This window comes from Drosophila sulfurigaster, chromosome 3 (assembly GCF_023558435.1).
Source record: "Drosophila sulfurigaster albostrigata strain 15112-1811.04 chromosome 3, ASM2355843v2, whole genome shotgun sequence".
Lineage (NCBI taxonomy): Eukaryota > Metazoa > Arthropoda > Insecta > Diptera > Drosophilidae > Drosophila > Drosophila sulfurigaster.
In genome coordinates, this window is record NC_084883.1 from 13,353,961 (window position 1) to 13,381,163 (window position 27,203).

Genomic DNA, 27,203 nt, shown 5'->3' on the forward strand with positions numbered 1-27,203 from the left:
AGAACAAAAAGTGTAAAGTAATTTTCCTCTAGAATAAAACAAATATCAGGTAATTCGTTTGCATAACACAATAAAGTTATATTGACTTCATATTATCAAATTAGCAAAGTGTTAGGCAATGATACTCAAGCGTTATTAAACAAAACTTATTTTTCCGAATTGGTATTTAAGCACACAATAGATCTTTTTTGGGCACAGTATTCCTATCATTATCAACTTCGAGGAACTAAGCAAATATCCCAAGATCAAACTCACACTTATGTAAGCTCTATTACTACTTTACAATACCCTACAACATTACGCTACAAGCAAAACAAAAATGTTGAGTTTACTTTTAAAGTATTTCCCCCAAAAATTTTACGCTCTAACTAAATTCAATAAATTCTACAAGAAAAAAACACAAATTTATAGGTTAGTTTTAAAACACATGTATTTCCCCAAAAATTTTACGCTCTCGATAATAACTGAGATTGTACTCAATAAATGTTATCAAGCTATCGTAATGAATGAAAGAAATGGATTAGATATGTTTTGAATCTCCGAATTTCACAACATGATGTAATTCATTCAGAGCAATATCCTAAAACGTGTTGCCAAGTGTTTGGGAACCATTGACACTTATCTATTTGAAGTGCCCGCATACCTTTATGAGAGGAATACGACAATTTACAACACCGCTATAAACAAACCATCAAGATTAGGTTTGCAAAATTACGTTTATTAGTGTAAATATTTACCAAAATGTTATGCCCTCAACCCGTGCGGCTAAAACCGAATCGACTAGATTGATAGTATGCCAGACGACACCTTCAGTCACTTACCAGGTGTGCTGCTCTTGTGATTGAATAATAATGAAATACTAAAATAGGTCCGTACTAGTTTTGTATCTCGTAGGTTCTATGCCGATTGCGATTAATCACCGAACGGCCGAACAAACATTATCGAACTGCGCTGCACTGGCGAGAAGCGCCAACATTTATAGTCCCCGAGAACCACTCGAGAGTTACATCAGCGGACGCAACTGGCATTATTCAGACCTGTACACCGAATGCATACATTAATAAATTGACTTGGTCAGGTCAAAGCGGAGTCCGATCCAGACGTCATTAGTTGACATTCCCTGCGATAACTGTGAGTAAAGCAGTAATTTACATACTTATTATCTCATAGTTCGTTTTAATAAGGATTTCTACATCAAATTAGTTGGTGTGAACTATATACATCTTTACTTTTTCTATAAAATTAGCATCATTAAAATCTTATTAAGAAATTATTGAAATTCTCATAAAGTTTTCATCATTAAAATCTAATTTCTTATTTTGTTATTTAATTGGAATATTTGTACTTCAATTATTGAGCGTATTTGCAATAGAAATTGCAATTTAATTTATCTATTAATTGATAAGTCATCTTTTAATTTATGGAAGTAATTTGTAATTTTTTTTGGTAGTATTTGTAGTAAAAAGTGTGTGACATTTTTAAACACTATTCTTATTTACTTACCTATATCACAATTGGTAAAAGCCTTTCATTACAAATTTAACGATATAACAACATTAAGCATCTCTTTCTAAAAAAATCAAATATTTTAAACTAAAATTCTTCATAATATATACTGGATAAATCTTCTCTTATTGAAGTATTTCAGACAATTCAAGCTGAAATCCATCTCACCCTGAACTTCAATTGAAATTCACAGTGCGTTTCAAGAAAAAAGAATAATTCCCCTATAATTGTTTTCTATTGTAGAGTTATGCGTGTCTGGGACATGTGTTAAGCTTATAATGATAACCAGAGCGGAACTACATAGGTCTGCACACGTACAAGTGAGGCTTGTAAAACTTTTTAATGCCACAACATTAAATGGCAAGGCCACAATGTGTGAAGATGATCTGATTTCCGATGAATGAATTTGAAATTTGATTTATGAGTATTCTTATTTAGGGCAAACACGTGTGAGATGCGTTCGTTAGAAAGAGATACACAAATGCTTGAGGGATTGTTAAACAAAATCTATCTTATAAAACGGTCACAAAAAAACTTTGTAATAGATACAAATATATAAGAAAGTTTGCGCAAACATTATGCATTCAACAGTTTTGAATAAAACATAAGGTAGCATTTTATATTGATCAGATTAACACTTAGTAAATCAAAGAATTTATTATAAAGTCAATTAAAAACCGGTTGCTGCAATAATAATCCATTTCTTCATCATCCATTGCATTAAATATTACAATAATAAAATCAGTGTTTATTTATCATTATGAGAAGTCTGCGAAAAGTGATTTTTATTGTTGATGACTCATTGTGATGTTTGAGTTCAGCTTCAGTAATTCGTGTTTGCAATGCAAATTTCTCAGCATCGAAAATCTTGATTTAAGATTTGCATCATTAGTAGGTTTACATTTAAATGAAATTAACAAAAAATGTATATTGTTTTTATTTTATTTGTTTGTTTACAATTTGTTGTGTTTACCAAATACTAAATTACCATAATATTTTAAATTCGTTACTGTCGAAAATGTGATTTACCCATTTGATCGTTGTGCGAAAGTTAACGAATGAAATTTCTTTCGCCAATTGGATATATAAAAGCATTATACCATTTCTATCATAATCACATAAGGATAGTCGGAATTTGTATATATTGTGAATAATATAATGTTAAATTAATAAATAAATTAAAATAATAAATACTAAAATAATAATATTAATATCTTATTTGTGTTCGCTATGTTTTTTATATATTAAATTTGCTTTCACTATATTTTATCTTATATTATGAGCTTTACATTTTTTGCTGTAAATTTAATCTGTTAAAGACTGTAATTTTTTTATTAAATATGCCTGACTTCGATTACTTTTAAATTTTTTCTTTTTTTCTCATAAAGTGTTCTGAGAATTCATTTAAATACTAATACCATTTCTATTTTTTTATACATAAAACATGTTTCATTCCATTGCATTACACTTTCTTTCAAAAGTTAATTGTTAACTTACTTTATTTGTTGTTCGGTAGCATTTTAAACTGTGCATCTATCTATAAAATTAACCTAGTTTTCATATCAAGTGCATAAGCAATGCTTCATGATGACAATCAAAGAACTGCTTTAATGATTCCATTTCTATCATGATCACAAAAGAATAATTTGCATTTTTTTATAAATTCTGAAGATCACATAATATTATTTAATTTGTTGCCTCTATATCTTATCTTATACAACACATTATATTGTTTTTCTGTATTTTTACAGACTGTATTTTTTCATCAAATGTGCCTAATTACGATTACTTTTAAATTTTTTCTATTAAAGTGTTCTAAGTAATCATTTAAAAAATAATACCATTTATATTTTTTTTTGTAAATAAAACATTAAATTAAATTTTTTATTCCATTGCATTACAATTTCCTTGAAAAGCGAATAGAAAGTAGATATATACTTCATTTGTTATTCCGTAGCAATTTAAACTGTGCATCTATCTATAAAATTAACCCAGTTTCCACATCAAGTGCATACGCAATGCATCATGTTGACAATCAAAGAATTGCTTTAATCATTCCATTTCTATCATAATCACAAAAGAATAATAATATATGATCTGTTTTCACTATATCCTATCTTGTACAATACATTACATTGTTTTTCTGCAAATTTAACCAATTAGTGAATAGTTAAATGTAAACATACTTTATTTGTTATTCCGTAGCAATTTAAACTATAAAACTATCGCAGCTTCCATCTGAAGTGCATAAGCAATGCATCATGCTGACAATAGCTATTAAAGAACTGCTTTATAACAAAAATTTATCTTTACAATGAAAGAGGAAGCTTAGATAAGTATTGAAGCATCTATTTGTTAGCTTCATATTCATATCTAGCTCATGGCAAAGATAATAAGAGCTGTAGTAGTTAAGAATAACAATTATAAAGAGAGTACACAATTTGTAGATTTGGAGTCCTAACAAAGTTTGCTTCGAAGCTTCCACTATAGTCTGTGAACTACTGTGAAACCTATTCAGCTATTATCTTATAAAAGGTGATTTCTATATTCCCATTCATATATTCATTCATTTCTATATTCCCATTCATATATTCATTCATCATAATTTAAAATAAAACGTAAACAACATTGTTTAAATAGAGCTCAAACTTTGTTTCCATTCTCTGTGTTTTAAAAGTGTTGATTATAAAGAAAGCTCCGATAAGACTGACTGACTAACAATACATTTTAAGAAAAAGAATAATTCCTCTATAATTGTTTTCTATCGTAGAGTTATGCGCGTCTGGGACATATGTTAACATATGCTTATAAAAGATGAGTTTAACTCATTCATTTCTATATTCCCTGTCATATATTCATTCATCATAATTTGAAATAAAATGTAAACAACGTTGCTAATAATATTACAATTTCAAAATTGGTTTCCAAGTGTGTTTTAAAAGTGTTGGTTATAAAGAAAACTACGATATGACGTCTGACTAACAATTTGTATGTTTTTCCCCAGCAAGATGCTGACAATGCTGCAATTTATCTATAACTACAACTAAGTTGTATACTGAGAACTGTGAAAGGGGGTCAGTAAACCTGACGCCCCCAAGGCTGAACCTGAACTGAATAGAACGCACGGTTCTGGTTTAATAAACACACACACAGATAGGAAGCTAGACTAGAATTATGGGTTGTAAAAAGTGGAAGACATTAGCTTGGGTTTACGTTCGTGACGTAGCCCGTGAATCATGCGACGAACTTCCCCATTGCGTGAACGTTTGAATAAATACGAGTATATTTTGTTTAGTGAATAAAAGTGAATACATAAATGAATAATAACATATAAATCAGTATGTGCGTCTTAGGCATAGGTACAACGTGTATAAGAGGTAGTTATGGAGCTGCTCAGTTAACCAAAGATGACCTTCCCTCCGTTCTAGTACGAAAGGTTGACGGCCTGCTGACGATGGAAGATCTCGCTGCGCACCAAAATCTCATAGCTGCTGATGCCCACCTCCTGTCCGCCATACGGGATGTGAATGCAGCGATGCGATTGCTGCACCTTGCCCGGCGTCAGGCTGCCACAGTAGCGAGCTCTGCCGACAAACAAAGGCTCCCCGTTGAAGGCACGTCCCGCCTCCACAGCTCCAGGAGCAATGCTGCCCTCAGCCCGATGCACCCAATGGTATTTCCCTTGACCCACGAGCACCTCATAGTTGGACTCGATGAGTTCACGACCCGCATCCGTAATATAAGCACAGCCGCGACTTGGCGCCGCCTTGCCCGGAATGTGCCGACCATCGAAGTATCCGCGACAAACCAGCAGCGGCGCCATGTCGCTGTCGTGGCCACCGTGGACTGCATCCGGTGGCGTGTATCCGGGACTAGCGGCCAGCCAGACATCGTAGAGTTGGCCATGCGTTGAGGCAGCGCCATAGTTGGCAGCTGGCGCCACTTGGGCTGGCGTGTAACTGGAGCAACTGGGTCCATAGGGATCGAGTGGTGGCTTGTAGGTATCGGCTGGAGCATAGGCGCCCATTGGTGGCTTGTAGGTATCGGCGGGCATATAGCTAGCAGCGCCCAAGGAAGAGGACGACGAAGAGGACGACGAGGAGGAGCTGTAGGCGGGGCCAGCTGTCTCCGCTGGAGCGTAGGAAGGCGGCAGCGCTGGCTTGGGGGGCAGAGGCAGTGCCACGCCCACTGGCTGTTGATAGGAGGGCAGTATGGAAGGCGTAGGCGGTGGATAAGGATCATTGCTGGCCAGAGGAGTGGGCATGGGCATGCCCATGGCCTGGGCCATGGGAGTGGGCGTGTACTGCGGTGGACGATCGTGAAGAGAAAGTGGAGGTGCATCGTAAGCTGGCGGATAGGGATAAGGCTTCAGTCCAATTGGTGGTGGAGCTGCTGCTGCGACTGCTGCTGGCGGTGGCGGTGGAGGCGGTGTCAGGGGACACTTCTCCAGCTGCGGGGATAGCGGTGGCGGTGGCGGCAGCTGCCAGCCCGGCACTTGACGCTGTTCCTCCACCAGAATCTCATAGGAATCCAAACGTCTCTCAGCGCCACGATACGCAATGAAGAGCGCTCGATGTACCGACGAGATCTTGCCAATGATCAGGTGTCCCTCGTAGTGTCCGCGTCCAATGTAAACCGGCTGCTCCAGCGAGGTGCGTCCACACAGAACCGCATTCTCGGGTATCACGTGATCGTAGCACTTGATCCAGGCCAGATTGTCGCCGCACAGCATCTCGAAGATGTCCTTGGGCAGTGCCTCGCCCCGCTGCGAGATGAAACCGATCTGCTTGGAGGGCACAACCTTGCAGACGAGCATGTCGCCCTCGTGCTCTGCCCTGCCCACATAGATCATGGCGCCGTCTTCGTCATTGCCGCCCACAACTGCGTTTGGCGGCACCGAGGCGTAGGCCGATGACTGCACCCATTTGTAGGCTGAAACGATACAATTTATAATCGATAGGTTAGCTTATCGGTTTGTCATCGAACTTAAATCGTATATTAAACAACATTCATAGCAACAAAGCTTTATCTTATCAGCATTGGTTTGTGGTCTTCCACAGTGTGATGAAGTTTGCTTTTATAAACATTGATTTACAATATCAATGTGCATATAGTTTATACATATGTTATATTGTACTACATTTATTAATGTTGATTAAAATATTGCAATGCACCATAAGCTAAACATTCAATTTCGTATTACTTACTGCACAGTAATAAACCATCCTTTTATCAACTTGCGAGCAATTTATATGCATAATATGCATTGCATATAAACAGAAATAACACTATTAACATAATGAATTACTCATACTTCCATTTCTGCAAGTGCTATCTATAGAGTAGAGAGTATTCTTTTGCATGGCTAAGGACGCCAACTGCATTCGGATCATAGTTGCTTTGGCTGACAATCTGGTATATGTTACACTATATTTTAAATCTAGTACTTTACCGAAATAACAAATGTACATACTATGTACTATGTACTATGTACTACATAGCTTTCTGTATGTTATATTTGAGCTTTTTTAAGGGTATGTGTTTTGAATTTGGATTTCTTGATGATGCGTAGACGACAATCTGGTACATTTTATGGTATATTGTAAATCTAGTACTGTACTAGAGATGGGCGCGTGTCTAAAATTTTCAACACGACACAACACGAACACGAAAAATTTTTTTTTGTGTAACACGAACACGCACGGTCGATTTTGGTCCAACACGAACACGCACGAAACACGCACGAACAACACGAAATTTTTTTTTCATATTTATTTCAATTTTGTATCATATTACATTACAATGTAATGATTATTTTGAGTCAGTGAGCTTTTATTAACAATAACCTTTGTTGGAGCCCGGATAAATAAAAAGACGCGCTAAATTTCTTATTAAAAGTAATGGTACTTTATTCACTTTTTATTACATTAAAGGTAAATGCGCATGGCGAAAGTTAACATAAAAAAACATTAAAATTAATTCATATTTTTGTATAAAAATACCAGTTTATCCAAATTGCTGCTGAGCAATCTTGTTCTGCGCTCGCACAGAACCATGCCAGACGTTGAGAACACTCTTTCGCTCGTAGCTGAGCTGATTGGTATATGTAAAATTTGCTTTGCCAGTTTTTGAAGACACTTAAGGTTATTAGCGTTTCTCCAAAACTCTAAAACATTGTTTTCATTTTCTTTGCCGCATTTGTAATAGTTATCTATTTCAATGTCGACAGCGCTGCGCTCTAATTTAACCTTTTTAGCATTGGTTTCATCTCTAAATTCAAAAAAATCCTGGGCTTCATTAGCCGATGTGCTTTTCTCAGGACTGGTATTTTCAATTGAATATTCAGATAATATGCCTTTGATCGTAGCAAAAGTGTCATTTCTTTCCGTTTCTGTTAAAAAATTAAGCTGCCTAAACGGCGGGTTTAAAAAAAGACCGACGTAATGCAGGTTGGTTGGCTTAAGACGCTTATCAAGTTGTAAGAGAGTATTAGTTTTAAGTTGAGATATAACAAATGAATCTAACATTTTTTGATTACAGTGTGATTTTAATTTGTTGTACCAAAGAACATAAATATGTATGGTGGGTTCTTTTTCGGAACTAAATTTTTCAGAACATTCTTTAAAAGGTTTTAAGAATTCTAGAACTTGATTTATAATTTCAAAGTCAATATCAGCAATTCGATTCGATTGATTTTTCACTTAAAAGATATTTTATTTCATCCTTAACGTCAAATATACTTTGAAGCATAATATACACCGAGTTCCATCTAGTTTGTACATCTTGTTTTAGTGACTTGCTTAATTTATTGTTCAACTCTGAATGCTTGAAATATTTAACCAATTTCTTCGACGCATCAATAAGCTGCCTAATTTCATAAATTGGATCCTTTTCGAGGACATCGGTCATTAAAAGATTCAAATTGTGGCATGCGCACGATAGTCTCTTAAAATTATTAAAAGCCGAAACAACATTTGCTCCGTTGTCGGTGACAATTACAGAGTTTATCAACTTATTATCGATGTTAAATTGTTTTAAAATGTCGGTTACATGCAATAAAATATTAGCTCCGGTTTTTTTCTCTGCCTCGAATTCTTTAACACCCAATATTTTAACATTTAACTTAAATTCAGCACATATATAATGAGCGCTTAAGCTTACAAAACTCCGCTGCGTGTACGAGTCGGTCCACATATCCGTTGTGAAGGCTAATTGTTGTTCTATAAGCGCTGTGCTTAGCTCCTTATGTATACGCTCGTATTCCTTTATCATGACGGAGTAAGTAAGAGTTTTTCTCGATACGGATACATCCTTATATTTTTGAACGCCATATGCAGCTCCTAGATTTATAAGGGCTTGAGCATACTCCTGGAATCCTTCGCCTAAACAAAATAAAAAGTAATTACATATATATACATATTAATTAATATTTAATCCACAGGTGCCCAAGCTCAGTAGCTCTTTTCCACAATACACACAAATAAAAAACATTGATCCGATGATACAAAAACAGCGAGTTATGAGCTTGGGTACCACTAATTTAACACGCATATTCACACAAATAAACTCGGCACTGTACATATGAATGTGTGTAAATGTATATGTGTACATATATTGCATATATTTTAACTCACCTTCGGTGACGCTGAGAGGCTGTAAATCCTTAGCCACGAAAGCCAACTGTTTGATGGCCAGGTTATTTATGACATTTTGCGGAACTTTTTTATGCACAAAAGACGGCAAAGTAGGTTGGCGTGCGTCCGCTTGAACGGCACATTTGTGACGATTTAATACGCCGGTTCCGGTCTTCGGCGTGTATGCGAATACAACTTTGCACTTTTTGCAGCACACAAAGTTTAGGATCTCACCACAGCATTCAATTAAATTAAACGTCTGCCAAATAAGACTTTTGGCTTTCGAATTGTTAATTAATTTGTATTTTTCGTCCCCTTTGGCAATCGCTTCTTGAATTTGAATGCGCCTCTCCATTTTTATCTTTCTAGCATCCAGCTCAAAGAAACAATGTGATCGTATGTGGTCTACAGTGTGGCCAATTCTTGCTGAGGAAATATACTAAAAAATAGTGCAGTCGAGCAATATTGCCAATAAGGCAAAAAAAATCAAATTTTTTGCTTCGTGTTGTCGTGTTGTTTCGTGTTGTCGTGTTGGAGTGCGCAGCACGAACACGCACGAACACGCGAAATTTGATTGCGTGCAACACGAACACGCGTGTTGAGTCGTGTCACGATGTGACACGAGAATTAACACGACACGCGCCCAACTCTATACTGTACCGAAATACCAAATATTGTCGAGCCCACTCGACTGTAGCTTTCTTAGTTGTTCTTCTCTATAAAATACTATGTATACAAGAAGTCTGCAAATAACAGTTGTATTACTAATTCTTGTCAAATTCAAACAAACGACTTGTAAAATATAGAAATGTAATAATAATAATAAATCTAATACAACTCGACGCATAATGAATTCAAGTTTTTATAGCCACTACCCATAGGGTAGAAAGGAATTATAACTGCCGGCAGGAAATGTAAGTAATAGGTAGAACCTATAAAGTATATATACTTTATAGAATATATATATACATATATATTCTTCTACAGCCGAGACGGTCTAGCCGTGTCCGTCCGTCTGTCTGTCTGTCCGTATGAACACCGAGATTTCAAAGACTATAAGAGATAGGACTACATATAATTTTGTTTCGACATTTTTTTTTATGTTTGCAAAAAAATCAATTTTGTTTCTACGTTTGCCACGCCCACTTCCACCCCCGCAAATCGACAAAAATCGAAATATTTTAAAGCTAAAGTCGGGAATTTTGGTATATACAATAATAGTATAGTCTTTGTGATTCCTGAATTTTGTTGCGATCAGTTAAAAATTATCGAAGTTATTAAAAAAAAAATTCTTTGTATGGACAAAAACGCATACTTTCTAGGGGTCTTAGTTGCTTTGGCTGACAATCTGGTATATTTTGCACTCTATAGTATATATTTAATGAAATGGAATGTAATATATCAAATATACCATTTTTAGTACTTTTGTGGTATATTATTTTGATATATTTTGAAAATAATTCCGCAATATTTTGTTTTTCATCAAAATGGGTAGCGGGTATCTCTAAGTCGAGTACACTTACTTGTTTCTTATTCTTTTTTATCACTGACAGCATGTTCGGCATCGCCGAAATATTTTGTATTATTGCAAAAAAGATATTTCGGTGAACTGCAATGCATTTTTGGTTTATATCTATTTCCCAAACTTATAAACTATTGACTTTTAAGGCTAAGTGTAATATAATTTATGTATAAATTTGATTGCTGCCGCATGTTTTGTCATTGTTATTTATTCTTAGTGAGGCATTTAACTCTGTCTTCACACCTAAACTGCTGGTCCAATTCCCAGGGCTTCTGTTCGTGGGGTGAAGATCTGCCACACAGCTCCTCCTATGTTTACTTGGGAGTACGCCCCAGGCTCCGATACGATCGATATCTTATCGTTGAGCCGGGCTTGCGACAATGGCAAACAACGCAGTCAACAAAATCCAATCGACAGCTGAGTCGGGAGCCTTATAAAACGACAGCTTACTGTCCACGGTAGTCAGTCATATTTTAACCACGGTGAGAGCACATCACTCACTTAGTTAGTTAAATATTGTGGAAGTTATTAAAGAAATACTTTCGTATGGACAAAAACGCCTACTTACTAGGGGTCTTAGTTGCTTTGGCCGGCAATCTGGTCCATTGTGCCGTGGGTATGGTATATTTTGAATGGTGTACTATATCGATATACCAAACATACCATTTGGTATATTTTTAGTATATTTTTTTAGCATTTTCGGTATATTTTGTAAATAATACGACAATATTTTGCCTTTACTAAAAATGGGTAGCGGGTATCTCACAGTCGAGCACAGTCGACTGTAACTTTCTTACTTGTTTTAATTTAAAGCGTCTATAAATGGGAAATATAAAAACCCAACATAATAGAATATTATTACTTTTCTTTTATGTTAAGGACCTACAAATAATTCACTTCTAATTTCTGTAAACTCAAATGGATAGAAAATTCAGAAAATGCACTTAAATCGAATCGAATTTGTTAACTGTAACATATAATGATTCATTTAAACTACTTTAAAAGATTCAATTGTAACACAGTTTTAATTTATCTCGCTATCCTTTAAGACCCTTTTCCTTGAAATAAACTAAAAAAAGATTAGCTCGGTTTACGTTTAATCAATTTTATTTTACTCGTTCCTTTTGCAGGTCCCATATGGATTGCCCGCAATGTCAATGATCCTCTGCCGCCATTCGCCATCGTCGCCGGCTACGATTCTAACAGGGATCCCATCTATGTGGCTCGCGCCAGTCACAATGGCGAAGTGGTGCCTGCCAAGTTCATTCCCAACAAGAAACTGGCCTTCATCTCCTGGGCCGGTAAGGAGATCACCAAGAATGACTTTGAGATCCTGACCGGACACGAGCACAGCTGGCACCCTGCCAAGGGTGGTAATGTGCCACCCGGTGCTCTGCGCACCGGCCATACCGCCGATGGCGAGCCACTGTATGTGGGACGCGCCTCCTTTGCTGGCAGTCTGACGCCCGGCAAGGTGCATCCCTCTAAGGGCTGTATGTACGTTTCGTATGGCGGCGGTGAGCAATGTCTGAAGGAGTACGAGGTGCTCGCGGTACCATAAAAATGAACACCAATATCGATTTATGGCATTCTTAAAATCTTCCAGAATAACACTTATAACAAGCCACATATTTTAAATTCTTAGATCATCATGATCCTAATTTAATATTTTTAATTATTGATTCAGAAATGTTTTCGCTTTTGTTTTTAAATAAATGAAGAATAAATAAATAAATTTTCAAACAATCAAGACACATTAGATTACACATTTGTGAAACAAAGCTTCAGCTTTGGACATAATGTCTCAGAGAAAACAATGAAATAATACAACACAACAACGTTGGGTCATTTTAACTAATTATGGAATAAAAGTTTACAATGGAAAACTGCGTAACGTTATACAATATACATATTATAAATATTTTATGCATAATATGGCAAATGTTTGGCAATATTGTTCTTGAGATTTTCTCTATTTTTAAGTTCAAGTTATTTAAATGTAGCCTATGATTTAATGCCTGTGGTTAACCCAACCGTAAATTTGCAATAATAAAAGATTGTTTTTGTTATGATTGAAAAAAATTATAGTACTCAGCAGCGTTACGATGCATTATTATATTTTTAGTACTGCATTTTATGTTTTGTTATGAAGGCTTATCTTTCTTTGTTATATCAGAAATTAATATTGCCAGTGATAAAAAAGAAAAGTCACATCTGACTCACTTTGCTAAGAAATATTAAACATTGTCTTTCTTTTGGTAAATAGGACAATGCAACATCATTCTTACTTATTGCAAAGTAACAAACCCTCCTTATATCGACATTTATTCAAACATGTGAGAAATTTATAAAAGAATGAATTCCTTATGCATAAAGTAGAGGGTATTATTTTGCATGGCTAAGGACGCCAACTGCATTCGGATCATAGTTGCTTTGGCTGACAATCTGGTATATATTATATATATCTAGTACTTTACCGAAATAACAAATGTACATAGCTTTCTGTATATTTGAGCTTTTTAAGGGTATGTGTTTTGAATTTGGATTTTTGATGATGCGTAGACGACAATCTGGTATATTTTATGGTATATTGTAAATCTAGTACTATACCGAAATACCAAATTTTGTCGAGCCCACTCGACTGTAGCTTTCTTAGTTGTTCTTCTCTATAAAATACTATGTATACAAGAAATCTGCAAATAACACTTGTATTACTAATTCTGGTCCAATTCAAACAAACGACTTGTAAAATATAAAAATATAATAATAATAAAAAATCTAAAAAAAAAAGGGCGCATAATGAATTCAAGTTTTTATAACCACTATCCATAGGGTAGCAGATGATTAACATATAACTTTGTGCCGGCAGGAAATGTATGTAACAGGTGGAGGAGGAGCCATCTCCGACCCCATAAAGTATATATATTCTTAATCAGCGTCAACAGCCGAGACGATCTAGCCATGTTCGTCCGACTGTCTGTCTGTCCGTCTGTCCGTATGAACACCCAGATTTTAAAGACTTTAAGAGATAGAGCTACATATAATTTTGTTTCGACAGCATTTTTTATGTTTGCACAAAAATCAAGTTTGTGTATACTTTTGCCACGCCCCGAAAGTCGACAAAAATCGAAATATTTTAAAGCTAGAGTCGCGAATTTTGGTATATACATTAATAACTATAGTCTTTGTGATCCCTGAATTTTGATGCGATCAGGTAAAAATTGTCGAAGTTATTCAAAACAATTCTTTGTATGGCCAAAAACGCATACTTTCTAGGGGTCTTAGGTGCTTTGGTTGACAATCTGGTGTATTTTGCACTCTATAAAATATTTTTAATGTTGTCTCGTATAAATATACCAAATATACGGTTTTTTACAATTTTATGGTATATCATTTGATATATTTTGAAAATAATACGGCAATATTTTGTTTTTCATCAAAATGGGTAGCGGATATCTCTAAGTCGAGCACACTTACTTGTTTCTTATTCTGTTTTCATCACTGACAGCATGTTCGGCATCGCCGAAATATTTTGTATTATTGCAAAAAACATATTTCGGTGAACTGCAATACATTTTTATACCCGCTACCCATAGGGTAGAAGGGTATTATAACTTTGTGCCGGCAGGAAATGTATGTAACAGGTAGAAGGAGGCATCTCCGACCCTATAAAGTATATATATTCTTGATCAGCGTCAACAGCCGAGACGATATAGCCATGTCCGTCTGTCCGTCTGTGTGTCTGTCCGTCTGTCCGTATGAACACCTAGATCACAGAGACTATAAGAGATAGAGCTATAATTTTTTTTCGACAGCATTTGTTATGTTTGCACGCAGATCAAGTTTGTTTCAAATTTTTGCCACGCCCACTTCCGCCCCTGCAAATCAAAAAAATCGAATAACAAGCGTAATTTTAAAGCTAGAGTTACGAATTTTGGTATATACAGTAATAGCTATAGTAGTTATGATCCCTGAAAATTTGGTTGCGATCAGAAAAAAATTGTGGAAGTAATTAAAGAAATACTTTTGTATGGGCAAAAACGCCGACTTACTATGGGTCTGAGTTGCTTTGGCCGACAATCTGGTATATTGTGCCGTCTATGGTATATTTTGAATGCGGTACTATATCGATATACCACATATACCATTTGGTATATTTTTTTAGTATTTTTGCAGTATATTTGGTATATTTTGAGAATAATACCGCAAAATATATTGCTTTTATTCAAAATGGGTAGCGGGTATCTCACAGTCGAGTACACTCGACTGTAGCTTTCTTACTTGTTAGTTTTCCAAATTATGACTCACAACAAGTTTACACCCTATTAATCCTCAAGCTATAAACTATTGACTTTTATGGCCGGCTAAGTGTAATATAATATGTATAAATTTGATAGCTGCCGCTTGTTTTGTCATTGTTATTTATTTTTAGTCTGTCTTAACTATTGGTCAATTCCCAGGGCCTTCTGTTCGTGGGGTGACGAAGTGCCACACAGCTCCTCCTATATACTAATACTAATACTAATACTATATACTACATGCTCTATATACTTGTACACCAGAGATACACACTCAACCAGTGCCGGTTACTAATGAGCCTTTTCGATACACTTGTACTCATGAGTCATGAGTAGGAGTATCAAAAAGGCCTATACCTGAAGAGGCTTATACTCATGAGTATGAGTATCAATAAAGGTCCGAGGCAAGTGCCTAGGCATACTTGTGATCTATGCACTCGGGTAAAGCCGATGGTTATGGGCGTGTGTATCCGGTGCCCTCTCGATAGCGGCGCGCACTCTCGATAGTGATCAATCACTATCGTCGATAGTGGTCGATATTTTTTCAAATTACTTTGTATACCCGCATCCTCCGTAGAGTCGGAGAGGGTCTTCAGCAAAGCAGGACAAATCATTTCAAAGAGGCGCACAAAATTATTGGTTGAAATAAATATATAAATAGCAGTTAAGGTAAACCTAAAAAATAAAAATTCATAAAGATTGGAAAACCAATTGCATACTCTCATACTTTAAACAAATATGGATTATTTTAAAAACTAATTAAAATATTTTCTTTCACTGCACTATCGACAACTGTCGACGATAGATTTTCCTTGATATGGTCGATAGCTTATGGAAACTTTCAATCACTATCGATGGCGCAGACTATCGATAGTTGTCCACCTCTAGTGTGCATCTCTTACTCGGTTTGCGAGTACTAAGTAGCACCGGCACTCAAAAATGTTTGAGTGTGAGTTGAGTCTCGTAATTTGCCACCCTTGACGATGTCTTTTGTACAGGCTCCGATACGATATCTTATCGTTGAGCCGAGCTAGCGACAATGGCAAACAACGCAGTCGGGACTGAGTCGGGAGCCTTATAAAACAATAGCTTGCTGTCCACGCCAGTCAGTCAGATTTTAACCACGGTAGCACGGAGCACATCACTTAACATATTTATTTACAAAACACAAACTCACACACAAAATGGGTATTTGGGGAAGTACTGGTAAGCAGCTAAACTTATCGATCAAAGTGTGAGCAGAACTCCGCACCTTGGTGTAGAGTTTTCACTTTAGCATGCAGACGCGACATGGTGTATATACGTAAAGCCAAAATTAGGTTTAAATTCAAATTGAAATATCAAAAAGACAAATATTTTAAATTGGAATCTAATTTCTGAGAATATTTGAATTTCTGAACTATTTCTTAATTCAAAGCGGGAAATATAGAAAACCCTACATAAAACACACCTAATAGAATATTATTACTTTTCCTTTATGTTAAGGATCTACAAATAATTCACTTCTAATTTCTGTAAACTCAAATAGATAGAAATTGAGAAAACTCACTTAAATCGAATCGAATTTGTTAACTGTATAATGATTCATTTGAACTACTTTAAGAGATTCAATTTCACCGTATAATTTGTTAACCGTGTAATGATAACTTCCGGAAGATTCGAGCTTTGACGAATTTTATTTTATGAGCCTCAGCTGTATTTACACAGTTTTAAAATATCTCGTTGTAGACCCTTTCCTTTGAAATAAACTAAAAAAAGCTTAGCTCGGTTTACATTTAATGAATTTTTATTTTACTCGTTCCTTTTGCAGGTCCCAAATGGAATACCCGCAGCGTCAAGGATCCTCTGCCGCCGTCGGCCATCCTCGCCGGCCACGATTCCGACAACGATCCCATCTATGTGGGTCGCGCCCGTCACAAGGGCGAAATGCTGACTGCCAAGTTCATTCCCAACAAGAAACAGGCCTACGTCTCCTGGGGCGGCAAGGAGATCACCAAGAATAAGTTGGAAGTCCTGACCGGTCAGGGGCACAGCTGGGTCCCCACTAGGGGCGGTAAGGTGCCACCCGGTGCTCTGCGGGTCGGTCAAACCTCCGATGGCGAGGCACTGTATGTGGGACGCGCCTTCTTTGCCGGCAGTCTGACGCCCGGCAAGGTGCATCCCTCCCATGGCTGTCTGTACATTCCGTATGGCGGAGCTGAGCAGCGTCTGGTGGAGTACGAGGTGCTTGTGTTCGCATGAACAGCAATATCGATTTATGGCATTCTTAAAAATTTTCCAGAATAACACTATTTTAAAAATAAACATACTCATTATGTTTATTATATTGTACTTGTCGAAGTTTGTTCTGCCGAAGCTTGATTGTCCATTTCAGCGAAGCGCGTTCCGATGCTTTCACAGGCGAGTTCTAGAGCACTCTGCCCGCTCGATCATGATACAATAACACAAAGTAGTCTCGTCGGAAAAGCTGTCCGGTATCTATACCATACATAAGTGCGAGTGAAACGACAGCGCCTAGTGAGTGAGAGAGAATCGACAGTAGAGCTTTGTGATTAACCCTTAAATGGTGCATAGGGTTTAATTGTTCCACTATTTTAAAAAGAGTTGAAATGTTTTTTATAATTTAATTTTTTATAGTTTAGAAGTTGACAGTAATCGTAGTTTTTGTTTTTGATTACTAATTTTTTGTTCAGGTTCTTAATTTTATCATAAAGTTCATATATATATATATAATATAATTGCAATCTCGTGCTTGTTGAAGGGAAAGGTTGTATGCGGACGATTTTTTCCCTAAATATTAACCCTTGTGCAAGACAAAAATGTCAGATTGCAATTATATTATATATATATATGAACTTTATGATAGAATTAAGAACCTGAACTAAATAATTAGTAATCAAAAACCAAAACAACGATTACTATCCAATTCCAAACTATTAAAAATTAAATTATAAAAAACATTTCAACTCTTTTTAATATAGTGGAACAATTAAACCCTATGCACCATTTAAGGGCTCATCACAAAGCTCTACTGTCCATTCTTTCGCACTCACTAGGCGCTGTCGTTTCACTCGCACTTATGTATGGTATAGATACCGGACAGTTTTTCCGACGAGACTACCTTGTATTATTGTATCATGGTCTACGCCTAAGCCATCGAACCACACTCGGCGACAGCGACGATACGCTGTCGCCCCGCATAAACGGTTCTTCTCAAAGCTACAAAGCTCAATCACAGCACAAATAAAGGATGATGCAATATTAGCATGCATACTCACAACTACGCAGTATCAATGTGCCAATGTGCACTCACAACTACGCAGTGACAATGTGCCGAATCTGCATAACATACATTTTTGCATTACTCAACATCATTTATTCTTAAATTCAAGGTTTAGATTGGTATTGCATATAATTAATGCCCAGCGTAGTAATTAATGTAGTATTCCTTATTATACAATTTTTAATTATTCAACATCATTATATCAGCTAGCCGTAGCGCAGAATGATATTATAACTTTGTGCTGGCAGGAAATGTATGTAACAGGTAGAAGGAGGCATCTCCGACCCCATAAAGTACATACATATATTCTTGATCAGCATCAACAGCCAAGACGATCTAGTCATGCCCGTCTGTCCGTATATCAGTATGAAACCCTGGATCTCAGAGTCTATAGGAGATAGAGCTATATTTTTCGGCAGCATTAGTTATGTTTGTTTCAATTTTTTGCCACGCCCACTTTGCGATTAGATAAATAGTCGAAGTTATTAAAGAACTACTTTTGCATGGGCAAAATCGGCTACTTACTAGGGACTTAGTTGCTTTGGCTGACAATCTGGTATCTTGTACAGTCTGTGGTATATTTTGAATGCGGTACTATATCGATCTACCAAATATACCATTTGGTATATTTTTAGTAATTTTGTAGTATTTTTGGTACATTTTGAGAATAATACCACGATATTTTGCCTTTATTCAAAATGGGTAGCAGGTATCTTACAGTCGAGCACACTCGACTGTAGCTTTCTTACTTATTAATTATTGATTCAGAAATATTTTCGCTCTTGTTTTTTAAATAAATATAAAAAAATGAAGAATAAATAAATAAATTTTCAAACAATCAAAACAGGATTTCACTTTTTAGATTACACATTTATGAAACAAAGCTTTAGCTTTGGACATAATGTCTCCGAGAAAACAATGAAATAATAGAAAACTCGTATAACTAACATACTTTGGGTCATTTTAACTAATTATGGAATAAAAGTTTACAATGGAAAACTCTTTGTAATACAAATCTGAGCTGCGCATTGTTATACTATATATAATATTATAAATATTTTATGCATAATACAGCAAATGTTTGGCAATATTGTTCTTGTTCTTTTTAAATTCAAGTTATTTAACTGTAGCCTATGATTTAATGCCTGTGGTTAACCCAACAGTAAATTTGCAATAATAAAAGATTGTTTTTGTTATGATTGAAAAAATTATAGTACTCAGCAGCGTTACGATGCATTATTATATTTTTAGTACTGCATTTTATGTTTTGTTATGAAGGCTTATCTTTCTTTGTTATATCAGAAATTATAATTGCATGTGATAAAAAAGAAAAGTCACAAGCTGACTCACTTTGCTACGAAATATTAAACATTGTCTTTCTTTTGGTAAATAGGATATACATATACTATGAATGGATTTTTGTGTTGAGTCAAGTGTCTAGATATAAAATATATATTTGCTTTTAGTAAAATAAAAGTGTGCGAAGAAATATTCGCCATATGACAATGATGTTACCGATTTTGTCATAGAATTTTCAAAGTGATATCTTATCGGCAAAAATAGATAATTATAATTATAAATAAAAATGTTGAGGAATTTGTAAAGACACAAAGGCAAGAAAAATGCCTTTAAAATAGTAAATTTGCAATAAGTAATTGTGTTGTAAAAGAAGTCGCACCTTTATTAGGAACATTTTAAGATCAGTATGGCGTTTAACAATGGCACGGCTTAAAGTCTATAAAGTATGTGAAGATTAAAGAGTAAAGAAGGCAGTTCCTGCTTATTGTCTGCAGAGGACTTCATAGGAATCGACGCGAATCTCGCGACCACCGTAAGGAATGTACAAACAGCGTTGGCGGGCAGAGATGAGACCGGGTGTCAAGCTGCCCTGATGATGACCACGTCCATAATAGATGGGTTCGCCATTCCGGGCACGTCCCGTGCTCACCGCATTCGGTGGCATGCCGTGGAATCCCGGTCGGATCCAGACATATCCGTAACCAGTCAAGACCTCGTAGGTGGGCTTCGGGATCTCGTAGCCACCGAAGCAAACGTAGGCTGTGCCCTTGCTGGGCACAACCTTAGCGGGCAGCATCTCACCCTCATGCATAGCACGTCCCGCATAGATGGGCGTCCTGTCCGAATCGTGACCAGCGATGACAGCTCCCGGTGGGGTGTAGGCTGGCGATGCGGGCACCCAGACATCCTGCTGCTGATGGATGAGCACCTCGTAGGTGTTGATGCGCACCTCCTGGCCACCGAAGGGAATGTAGAGACAACCGTGCGAGGGATGCACTTTGCCCACGCTCAACGAGTTCGCGTAGTGACCGCGTCCCACATACAACGGCTCCCCGGTGCGTGTGTTGCCGCTGCGCACCGCATTCGGAGGCACGCCACCGCTGGCGCTGCCCACCCAGGCGAAGCCCTGGCCGACGAGCACCTCGTAGTGGGTCTTCTGGTGCTCGGTGCCGCCGTAGGCGACATAGGCGCAACCCTTGCTCGGTATCACCTTAGCGGGCAGATTCTCGCCCTCGTGGAACGAGCGACCCACATAGATCGGTGTGCCGTCGGAGTCGTGGCCGCCGACAACGGCATAGGGAGGCAGTGCGGCATATGGAGTCGAGTGCACCCAGGTGTGTTCTGCAACGAGAGAAGCGGACGAACCGGAGCACGATTAGCGATAATTCGATAGCGATAACGATAACGATAGCGACGGCGATAAGATAATGTGATTGCGCTGTGGAAATTCGATTTGAGAACTCCACGGGAACTTCACTTGGGATTCACTCGCCTACCAATGCTCACAACTGCTCCTGGCTGAACTGCACCTGCAAGAGTGCAAAGAGATCAGCTCTGCACTGCACACGGACTCGGCAAATGGAAAGCAAAGCATCTCTAATCTAATAACTACGATTCGCACTCTAAAACTTACCCATGATTCACTGTGTTTTCTATGTATCGCCTTAATTACTTCGATGTGTGTGTGTATCTGTGTATTATCTCTCCTGTATAGATTAATTGATATAGACTTTGCACTTGTTTTTGCTCCTCGTGGCTCGACAACTGTCCACTTTGCTGTTTGTTAACTGACTAAGCGTGCCAACGCCAATGAAAACCACTTAAGAACAACGCATTCATTGCAGTCAATCCATTGCGAGCTAGTGCTTTCGCCTTATCGCGGAGCTTTTAATACCCGACAGCGATAAGGGAAGTTGGGTATATAGCATTGAGAGCAAATAAAGCCGAAGGGCATATATTTCCAATCAGTAACAACAATTTCAGTGTTAACCTCAAACTTATAGACTTTAAGAAGTCAGGCCCTCTTAAGTTGAGACCAATAATCCATTGTGGTGAATTCAGTATTATTTAGAATCTTCTACTACTAATAACCTCCCTAAATTGTTATGCCATTCATAATATTAACAAGCTATTAAAATTTATTCTTATTAAATATTATCTTAAAAACTAAAACAACTTCAGTTGTTTAGTTTGGTAGCAGTATTTTTCTGTTCCATTGCAATTTGATATCTCCCTAGCCTAGAAAAACCAATATTAGAGTTTTAATTTTTCAAACACAATAATAACCGAGCGCCAAAAAAACTCTCAAAATTTTAAAAGCAAAGCTAGAGTATTTCCTTTAAAAACTCATAACAAAAGCCGAATGCTAAACATGTTCTGATTATTAAAAAAAATAATCGAATGCGTCTTCCCTTTGAAAACATAATATGTTAAAAACCAAATTCTAAATAATTTCTGAAAATATCAAAACAAAGTGAGATTCTCAAATTTGTAAACACAAATCAATAACAAAATTAAATTTAAACATATTCTGAAAATTTCAAAGAAAATCGTGCGTCACAATGTTGAAATCACAAAATAATGACTCAATTCTAAATATTCCATTGAAAATATTAAAATACAAAGTTGGAGTCATTAATCTGGTAATAATAATAACCGCATTCTAAATATTTTCTGAAAATTTCAAAAACAAAACTCAAGCGTTCTTTTTTCTAACAAATATGTATAATAACTGAACTATAAACATATAAATTTTTAAAACACAATTCGATAACAAAATGAGTTTCAAACATATTCTGAAAATTTCAAAAGAAAATCGTGAGTTTTATTCTTAAAACCACAAAATAGTAACTCAATCAATAATTAATTGTCGGAAAATATGAAAAAATAAAGTTAGAGTCTTTAATTTGATAAATCATAATAATACCCGCATTCTAAATATATTTTGAAAATTTCAATAACAAAACTCTAACAAATACATATGTATGTATAAAAACCGAACTCCAAACATTCACCTAAAATTTCAAAAACAAAGATAGTGTCTCAAATTTTCAAACATGTTTTGATACCCAACAATTTCTGACCATTTATGTCATTAAAAGTTCTACTGCCTATTTAACAACGACAGATATTTCATAGTCAATCACTTTTTTTCATAGCTGAGTTATTTGTTTTGCTCATTGTCACATTGTTGATATCGCACAATATTATCAATTTCTCCAATTCCACTTGTTCGACAAAAGCTCGCTTATCAATTGTGCCATGAATCATCCATTGAACATCGAGGGGGAATTTTCTGATGTTTCCCCTCACTTCGAATGTAAAAGGTACGCATCATTGGTTCAGCTGGTCACCCAACTCTATTCATAGTTCAAGCACTTTTGTTGTGAAATTTTTGGGAGGAAATAAATGTCAAAATGGATTACGCAGTTATTAATAGTTTCACTTAAATTATTCACAACTGATTACACACTAAAACCTATATGTGTTCTTTGTGTGAATTCCCTTTGTATCACAATCAATACCATCATAAAAATTAACATCAATATCGATTTATGACATTCTTAAGAATCACCCAGAATAACACTTTTCAAGCCACAAATTTTAAAAATAAACATAATGAGTATTTAGTGCATATGGTTGCAAAATCTATATTTATAATATTTTGCATTATTCAACATAATTTATTTTTAAGTTCAAGGCGAAACAAGTAAGAAAGTTACAGTCGAGTGTGCTCGACTGTGAGATACCCGCTACCCATTTTTAATAGGGGCAAAATATTGAGGCATTATTTCAAAATATACCGAAAATACTAAAAAAATACTAAAAATATACCAAATGGTATGTTTGGTATATCGATACAGCACACCATTCAAAATATACCATAGACGGCGCAATGTACCAGATTGTCGGCCAAAGCAACCATACAAAAGTATTTCTTTAACAACTTCCACAATTTTTATCTGATCGCAACTAAATTTTCAGGAATGATAACTACTATAGCAATTATAGTATATACCAAAATTCGCAACTCTAGCTTTAAATGTACGCTTGTTATTCGATTTTTTTGATTTCCGGGGGCGGAAGTGGGCGTGGCAAAAATTTGAAACAAACTTGATCTGCGTGCAAACATAACAAATGCTGTCGAAAAAAAATTATAGCTCTATCTCTTATAGTCTCTGAGATCTAGGTGTTCATACGGACAGACGGACAGACGGACAGACGGACAGACACACAGACGGACAGACGGACAGACGGACATGGCTATATCGTCTCGGCTGTTGACGCTGATCAAGAATATATATACTTTATAGGGTCGGAGATGCCTCCTTCTACCTGTTACATACATTTCCTGCCGGCACAAAGTTATAATACCCTTCTACCCTATGGGTAGCGGGTATAAAAAGCTTTAGATTGGTTTTGCAAATGATTAATTCCCCTGTATAGCCTAGTATATAATATAGTATTTATTATAATAAAATTTTGTATTATTCAACATCATTTGAATACTCTATATATTAAATGTATTATAAAATAGTCGTCATAAATAAATCAAATTTTTAAATATTGGCTTCACTTGATTATGATAATGAATTATATTAATTGAAAAGATAAAGCATTATATTAATTAAAATGTGTTAAGAAATAAATAATCTTATAAAATGTAAATACTAATCTTCTAATATAAAGATATATCTTTTAAAAGTGCATTTAAATTCCAAATTATATTTATTTGCATATTTTATATTAGTATTTATAATTAACAGAAATAAAAATTCTTATAAAATATAAATAGTAATCTAATAATAAGAGATATATAGATATATATAAATAGTAATCATATAATATCAAGATATATCTTTTAAAAGAGCATTTAAATTTCAATTTATATTTATTTGCATATTTCATATTAATATTTTTTACAAACATTCAAAAGACTGACATTATGAACCTAAATGAACAAAGAAAAAGGAATTTCATTTTCAGACATAACATACATCGAATCAATATACATTTAATATACGCTTAAGGGTAGTAAAAATCTCTACACAAATCTCGTTTACCCCACCGCTAACAAAACCATAATAACCCCAGGAAATGAGTAAAGAATAAATATGGAATATGTGGTAGGGGCAAAGTACAGCAACCCCGTAAACAAAATAAAAGCAATTTCTAATAAGGTAATAGAATTTTAAAAGTTTGACTGTGTGTAAAAGAAATACTCGCAATAATTGAGAACATATTTTTAAAGATAGGGCAAACACATTATTTCAAAACACACAAACAACAAGAAGAAAACATGAAAAGAATACAACAAAAAACGTGTGAATCATAAATTCTATTTGCAGTTATTTAGTAGGTGTTGTTCCTGCTGTTTAAATGAAACTTTTTCACTTGTCAACTGAGTCACATCGAGTTTTGAGCAACTCTATGAGGTTGAGGCTGAGGCTGAGGCTGAACTCCAATTCGAACTGAAAACCCAAAACAAAAACAGCTGCTGTGGCTTTCAGTTTATCAGTTCGCTAAACTACGGGTTTCAAAGTACTCTCCGGTTGCGGTTGTATCGAACAAAGAGCTTCTTAATCAACTAGTACGGCGCCGAAGGCATAAAAAGCGAGGCATTCGCATTGCTTTAATGCAATCTGCAAGTACTGCAAGTGGTGAAAAGTTCTCCTCAAATCGCAATCAAAATGAGCAGATTCGGTGAGCAATGTGCAAAGTATTTTTTTGGTATAGAAGAGTTTACTGTTTCGATCAAGGATACGTGTTTTATTTCGTATATGACATATATTAATGAGCCGATTGATTAAATGTATTTTGGGCCATCGCGATAAGGTCTAATCGATGCAATCGCTCAAAGATAACCAAAGTCTTACCGGCTGCGTCTAAGCAAACAAGTGTTTAAGCCGCAACCGAGCGACCTCGACAGTAAAACACGTGAAATAGAGTTTGTTGTACAGACGAAATGTGAGAAACTCCGGGTTTAAAAAAGTCTATGTAGTGATGGAAATACGAGAATTAATAATATTATAAATTAATAATCCCAATAATCACAAGATTGTTTCGTAAGCTGATGTTAACATCAATTTTAAACTTAAATTTCCCATTTTTATAATCTGCAGTTAATATTTACTTTGCATGAAATGCATTATAATTTCCAAAATGTTATATTTTATAAAAAAAAATAATTAATATTTTAATTTTAATATTCTGTTTTCTCGAGTTCTTGTCAACTGTTTTTAATTGTTTTTTAAGTCAAAATACTTTTTAAATTTGTTCTGGAAAAACCTACACCTGAGTGAACTAAAATGAAATATACATTACAAGTTTGATAACTTTATCTGCCTTACTTTATTAGTAATAGCTATTAAAGAGCGCAGACAGACAGGCAGACGGATGTCCACATCTAAATTATTCTACAAAGTCTACACTTTCGTTTTGACTCACAACAAGTTCACACTCTCTTAGTCCTCAAGCTGACGAGTGTTATAAACTATTGACTTTTAAGGCCGGCTAAGTGTAATACTCGTATGTATACATTTGATAGTTGCCGCATGTTTTGTCATTGTTATTTGTTCTTAGTGTGGTCTTAGTGTTGACTTCACACCTCGACTGTTGGTCCAATCCCCAGGGCCCCAGGGCCTTCTGTTCGTGGGGTGACGAAGTGCCACACAGCTCCTCCTATATACTAAATACTATATACTATATGCTCTATATACTTGTACACACATGTTTACTTGGAAATACGCCACAGGCTCCGATACGATATCTTATCGTTGTGCCGGGCTAGCGACAATGGCAAACAACACAGTCAACAACAAATTTCAACCGATAACAGAGTCGGGAGCTTTATAACACAACAGCTAACGGGCCACACCAGTCAGTCAGATATTAACCACGCTGAGAGCTCATCACTCACTCAGTTACTTTCGCTGTAAAACTAGAGAAAAACACAAAACTCACACACAAAATGGGTAAGCAGAGTGCTCGAAATTTGGAAAATTGTGGAATATACTCGCCAAAGGATTAACAACAACTACAACAAGCCGTGTTATCGATTATCGATTATCGATTATCGATCTTCCGTTTCATCAGCTCGTCGAGTGCACAGCGGTTAGGCAATCGTTCTATTTTGGAACACAACTATCTGCTAGATAGTTGGACTCGATTAGTACAGTTCAATATGTTCAATGTTGGCACATTCCATATATCAAAAGTATGGTTTCATTAGGCGACAACTCAAAGCCAGGCCAACTTATGTGCTTTCCATGTCATTCATGCAGATAAGACTTGAAATTCGTGTGAATAATGCTGAAGAGTGCCACGATTTCGTGCACTTATAGATAACTGTCTACCGTCCACCGTCTACCTGTCGTTGTCCCTCAGCCTTATCTCACTTCACACACACACACACACAGTTGCACTCACACGCATATCGATCAAAGTGTGAGCAGAGAAGGGCTCTCCTTGGTGTAGAGTTTTCACTTTTGCCTGCAGGCGCGTCTGTGTAGGGTTTGTCTGCTAAGTCTTTAAACAGGAAGTTGTTTTATTTACTACCATGGTTTCTCTTTAGTTTCTCATTGGAAACCTTGAATTTAGACTTCTTGCTCTTAAATCTCGGACTACCACACTCTAAACAAGCTTAGACAAGACTAAAATAA

At 36.0% G+C, this 27,203-nt stretch overlaps 4 protein-coding genes and 1 long non-coding RNA gene across 10 annotated transcripts in view; 4 read left to right on the forward strand and 1 right to left on the reverse strand.

Annotated features, from left to right (window-relative positions):
• LOC133842567 (uncharacterized) lies at window positions 1-4,973 on the forward strand. Its single transcript, XR_009894409.1, has 4 exons — window positions 1-824; window positions 880-1,131; window positions 3,712-4,041; window positions 4,511-4,973. It is a non-coding gene; the product is annotated as an uncharacterized LOC133842567 (long non-coding RNA).
• Window positions 4,768-21,368, reverse strand: LOC133842560 (uncharacterized). 3 transcript variants are annotated; one of them, XM_062275708.1, is made up of 3 exons: window positions 21,176-21,357; window positions 21,039-21,071; window positions 19,899-20,883 (listed from the first exon to the last, which is right to left on the reverse strand). In XM_062275708.1, exons 1-3 carry the CDS (start codon window positions 21,177-21,179, stop codon window positions 20,024-20,026), a joined length of 897 nt encoding a protein of 298 aa, XP_062131692.1. In that variant the 5' UTR covers window positions 21,180-21,357; the 3' UTR covers window positions 19,899-20,023. The 3 variants fall into 3 exon arrangements, with proteins under 3 accessions (XP_062131691.1, XP_062131692.1, XP_062131693.1); XM_062275707.1 differs by lacking the exons at window positions 19,899-20,883; window positions 21,039-21,071 and adding an exon at window positions 4,768-6,438 and having other exon boundaries at window positions 21,176-21,368; XM_062275709.1 differs by lacking the exon at window positions 21,039-21,071 and having other exon boundaries at window positions 21,176-21,356.
• Window positions 11,170-12,300, forward strand: LOC133842565 (uncharacterized). Its single transcript, XM_062275719.1, has 2 exons — window positions 11,170-11,278; window positions 11,793-12,300. The coding sequence occupies exons 1-2, from the start codon at window positions 11,209-11,211 to the stop codon at window positions 12,221-12,223; spliced, it is 501 nt and encodes a 166-aa protein (XP_062131703.1). The 5' UTR covers window positions 11,170-11,208; the 3' UTR covers window positions 12,224-12,300.
• Window positions 16,127-27,203, forward strand: part of LOC133842562 (uncharacterized) — a 12,703-nt gene continuing 1,626 nt past the window's right edge. Inside the window, exon 1 of one of the 3 annotated variants that reach the window (XM_062275713.1) lies at window positions 16,127-16,148. In XM_062275713.1, the coding sequence (XP_062131697.1) occupies window positions 16,145-16,148 (4 nt within the window). In that variant the 5' untranslated portion in view covers window positions 16,127-16,144. Of the gene's footprint in view, window positions 16,149-24,975; window positions 25,246-26,378; window positions 26,517-27,203 lie in introns of those variants that run through there. The other 2 variants (XM_062275711.1, XM_062275712.1) reach the window with 2 other exon arrangements.
• Window positions 16,128-17,227, forward strand: LOC133842566 (uncharacterized). 2 transcript variants are annotated; one of them, XM_062275721.1, is made up of 2 exons: window positions 16,128-16,160; window positions 16,771-17,227. In XM_062275721.1, the coding sequence occupies exons 1-2, from the start codon at window positions 16,145-16,147 to the stop codon at window positions 17,199-17,201; spliced, it is 447 nt and encodes a 148-aa protein (XP_062131705.1). In that variant the 5' UTR covers window positions 16,128-16,144; the 3' UTR covers window positions 17,202-17,227. The 2 variants fall into 2 exon arrangements, with proteins under 2 accessions (XP_062131705.1, XP_062131704.1); XM_062275720.1 differs by having other exon boundaries at window positions 16,130-16,166.

Excerpts from the sequence above, each read along its gene's own strand:
- LOC133842565 (XM_062275719.1), top strand. The coding sequence starts at position 11,209 with ATGGACAAAAACGCCTACTTACTAGGGGTCTTAGTTGCTTTGGCCGGC. Across the intron at positions 11,279-11,792 it reads TCTGGTCCATTGTGCCGTGG|GTCCCATATGGATTGCCCGC; the intron begins GTATGGTATATT and ends TTCCTTTTGCAG.
- LOC133842566 (XM_062275720.1), top strand. The coding sequence starts at position 16,145 with ATGGGTATTTGGGGAAGTACTG. Across the intron at positions 16,167-16,770 it reads GGGTATTTGGGGAAGTACTG|GTCCCAAATGGAATACCCGC; the intron begins GTAAGCAGCTAA and ends TTCCTTTTGCAG.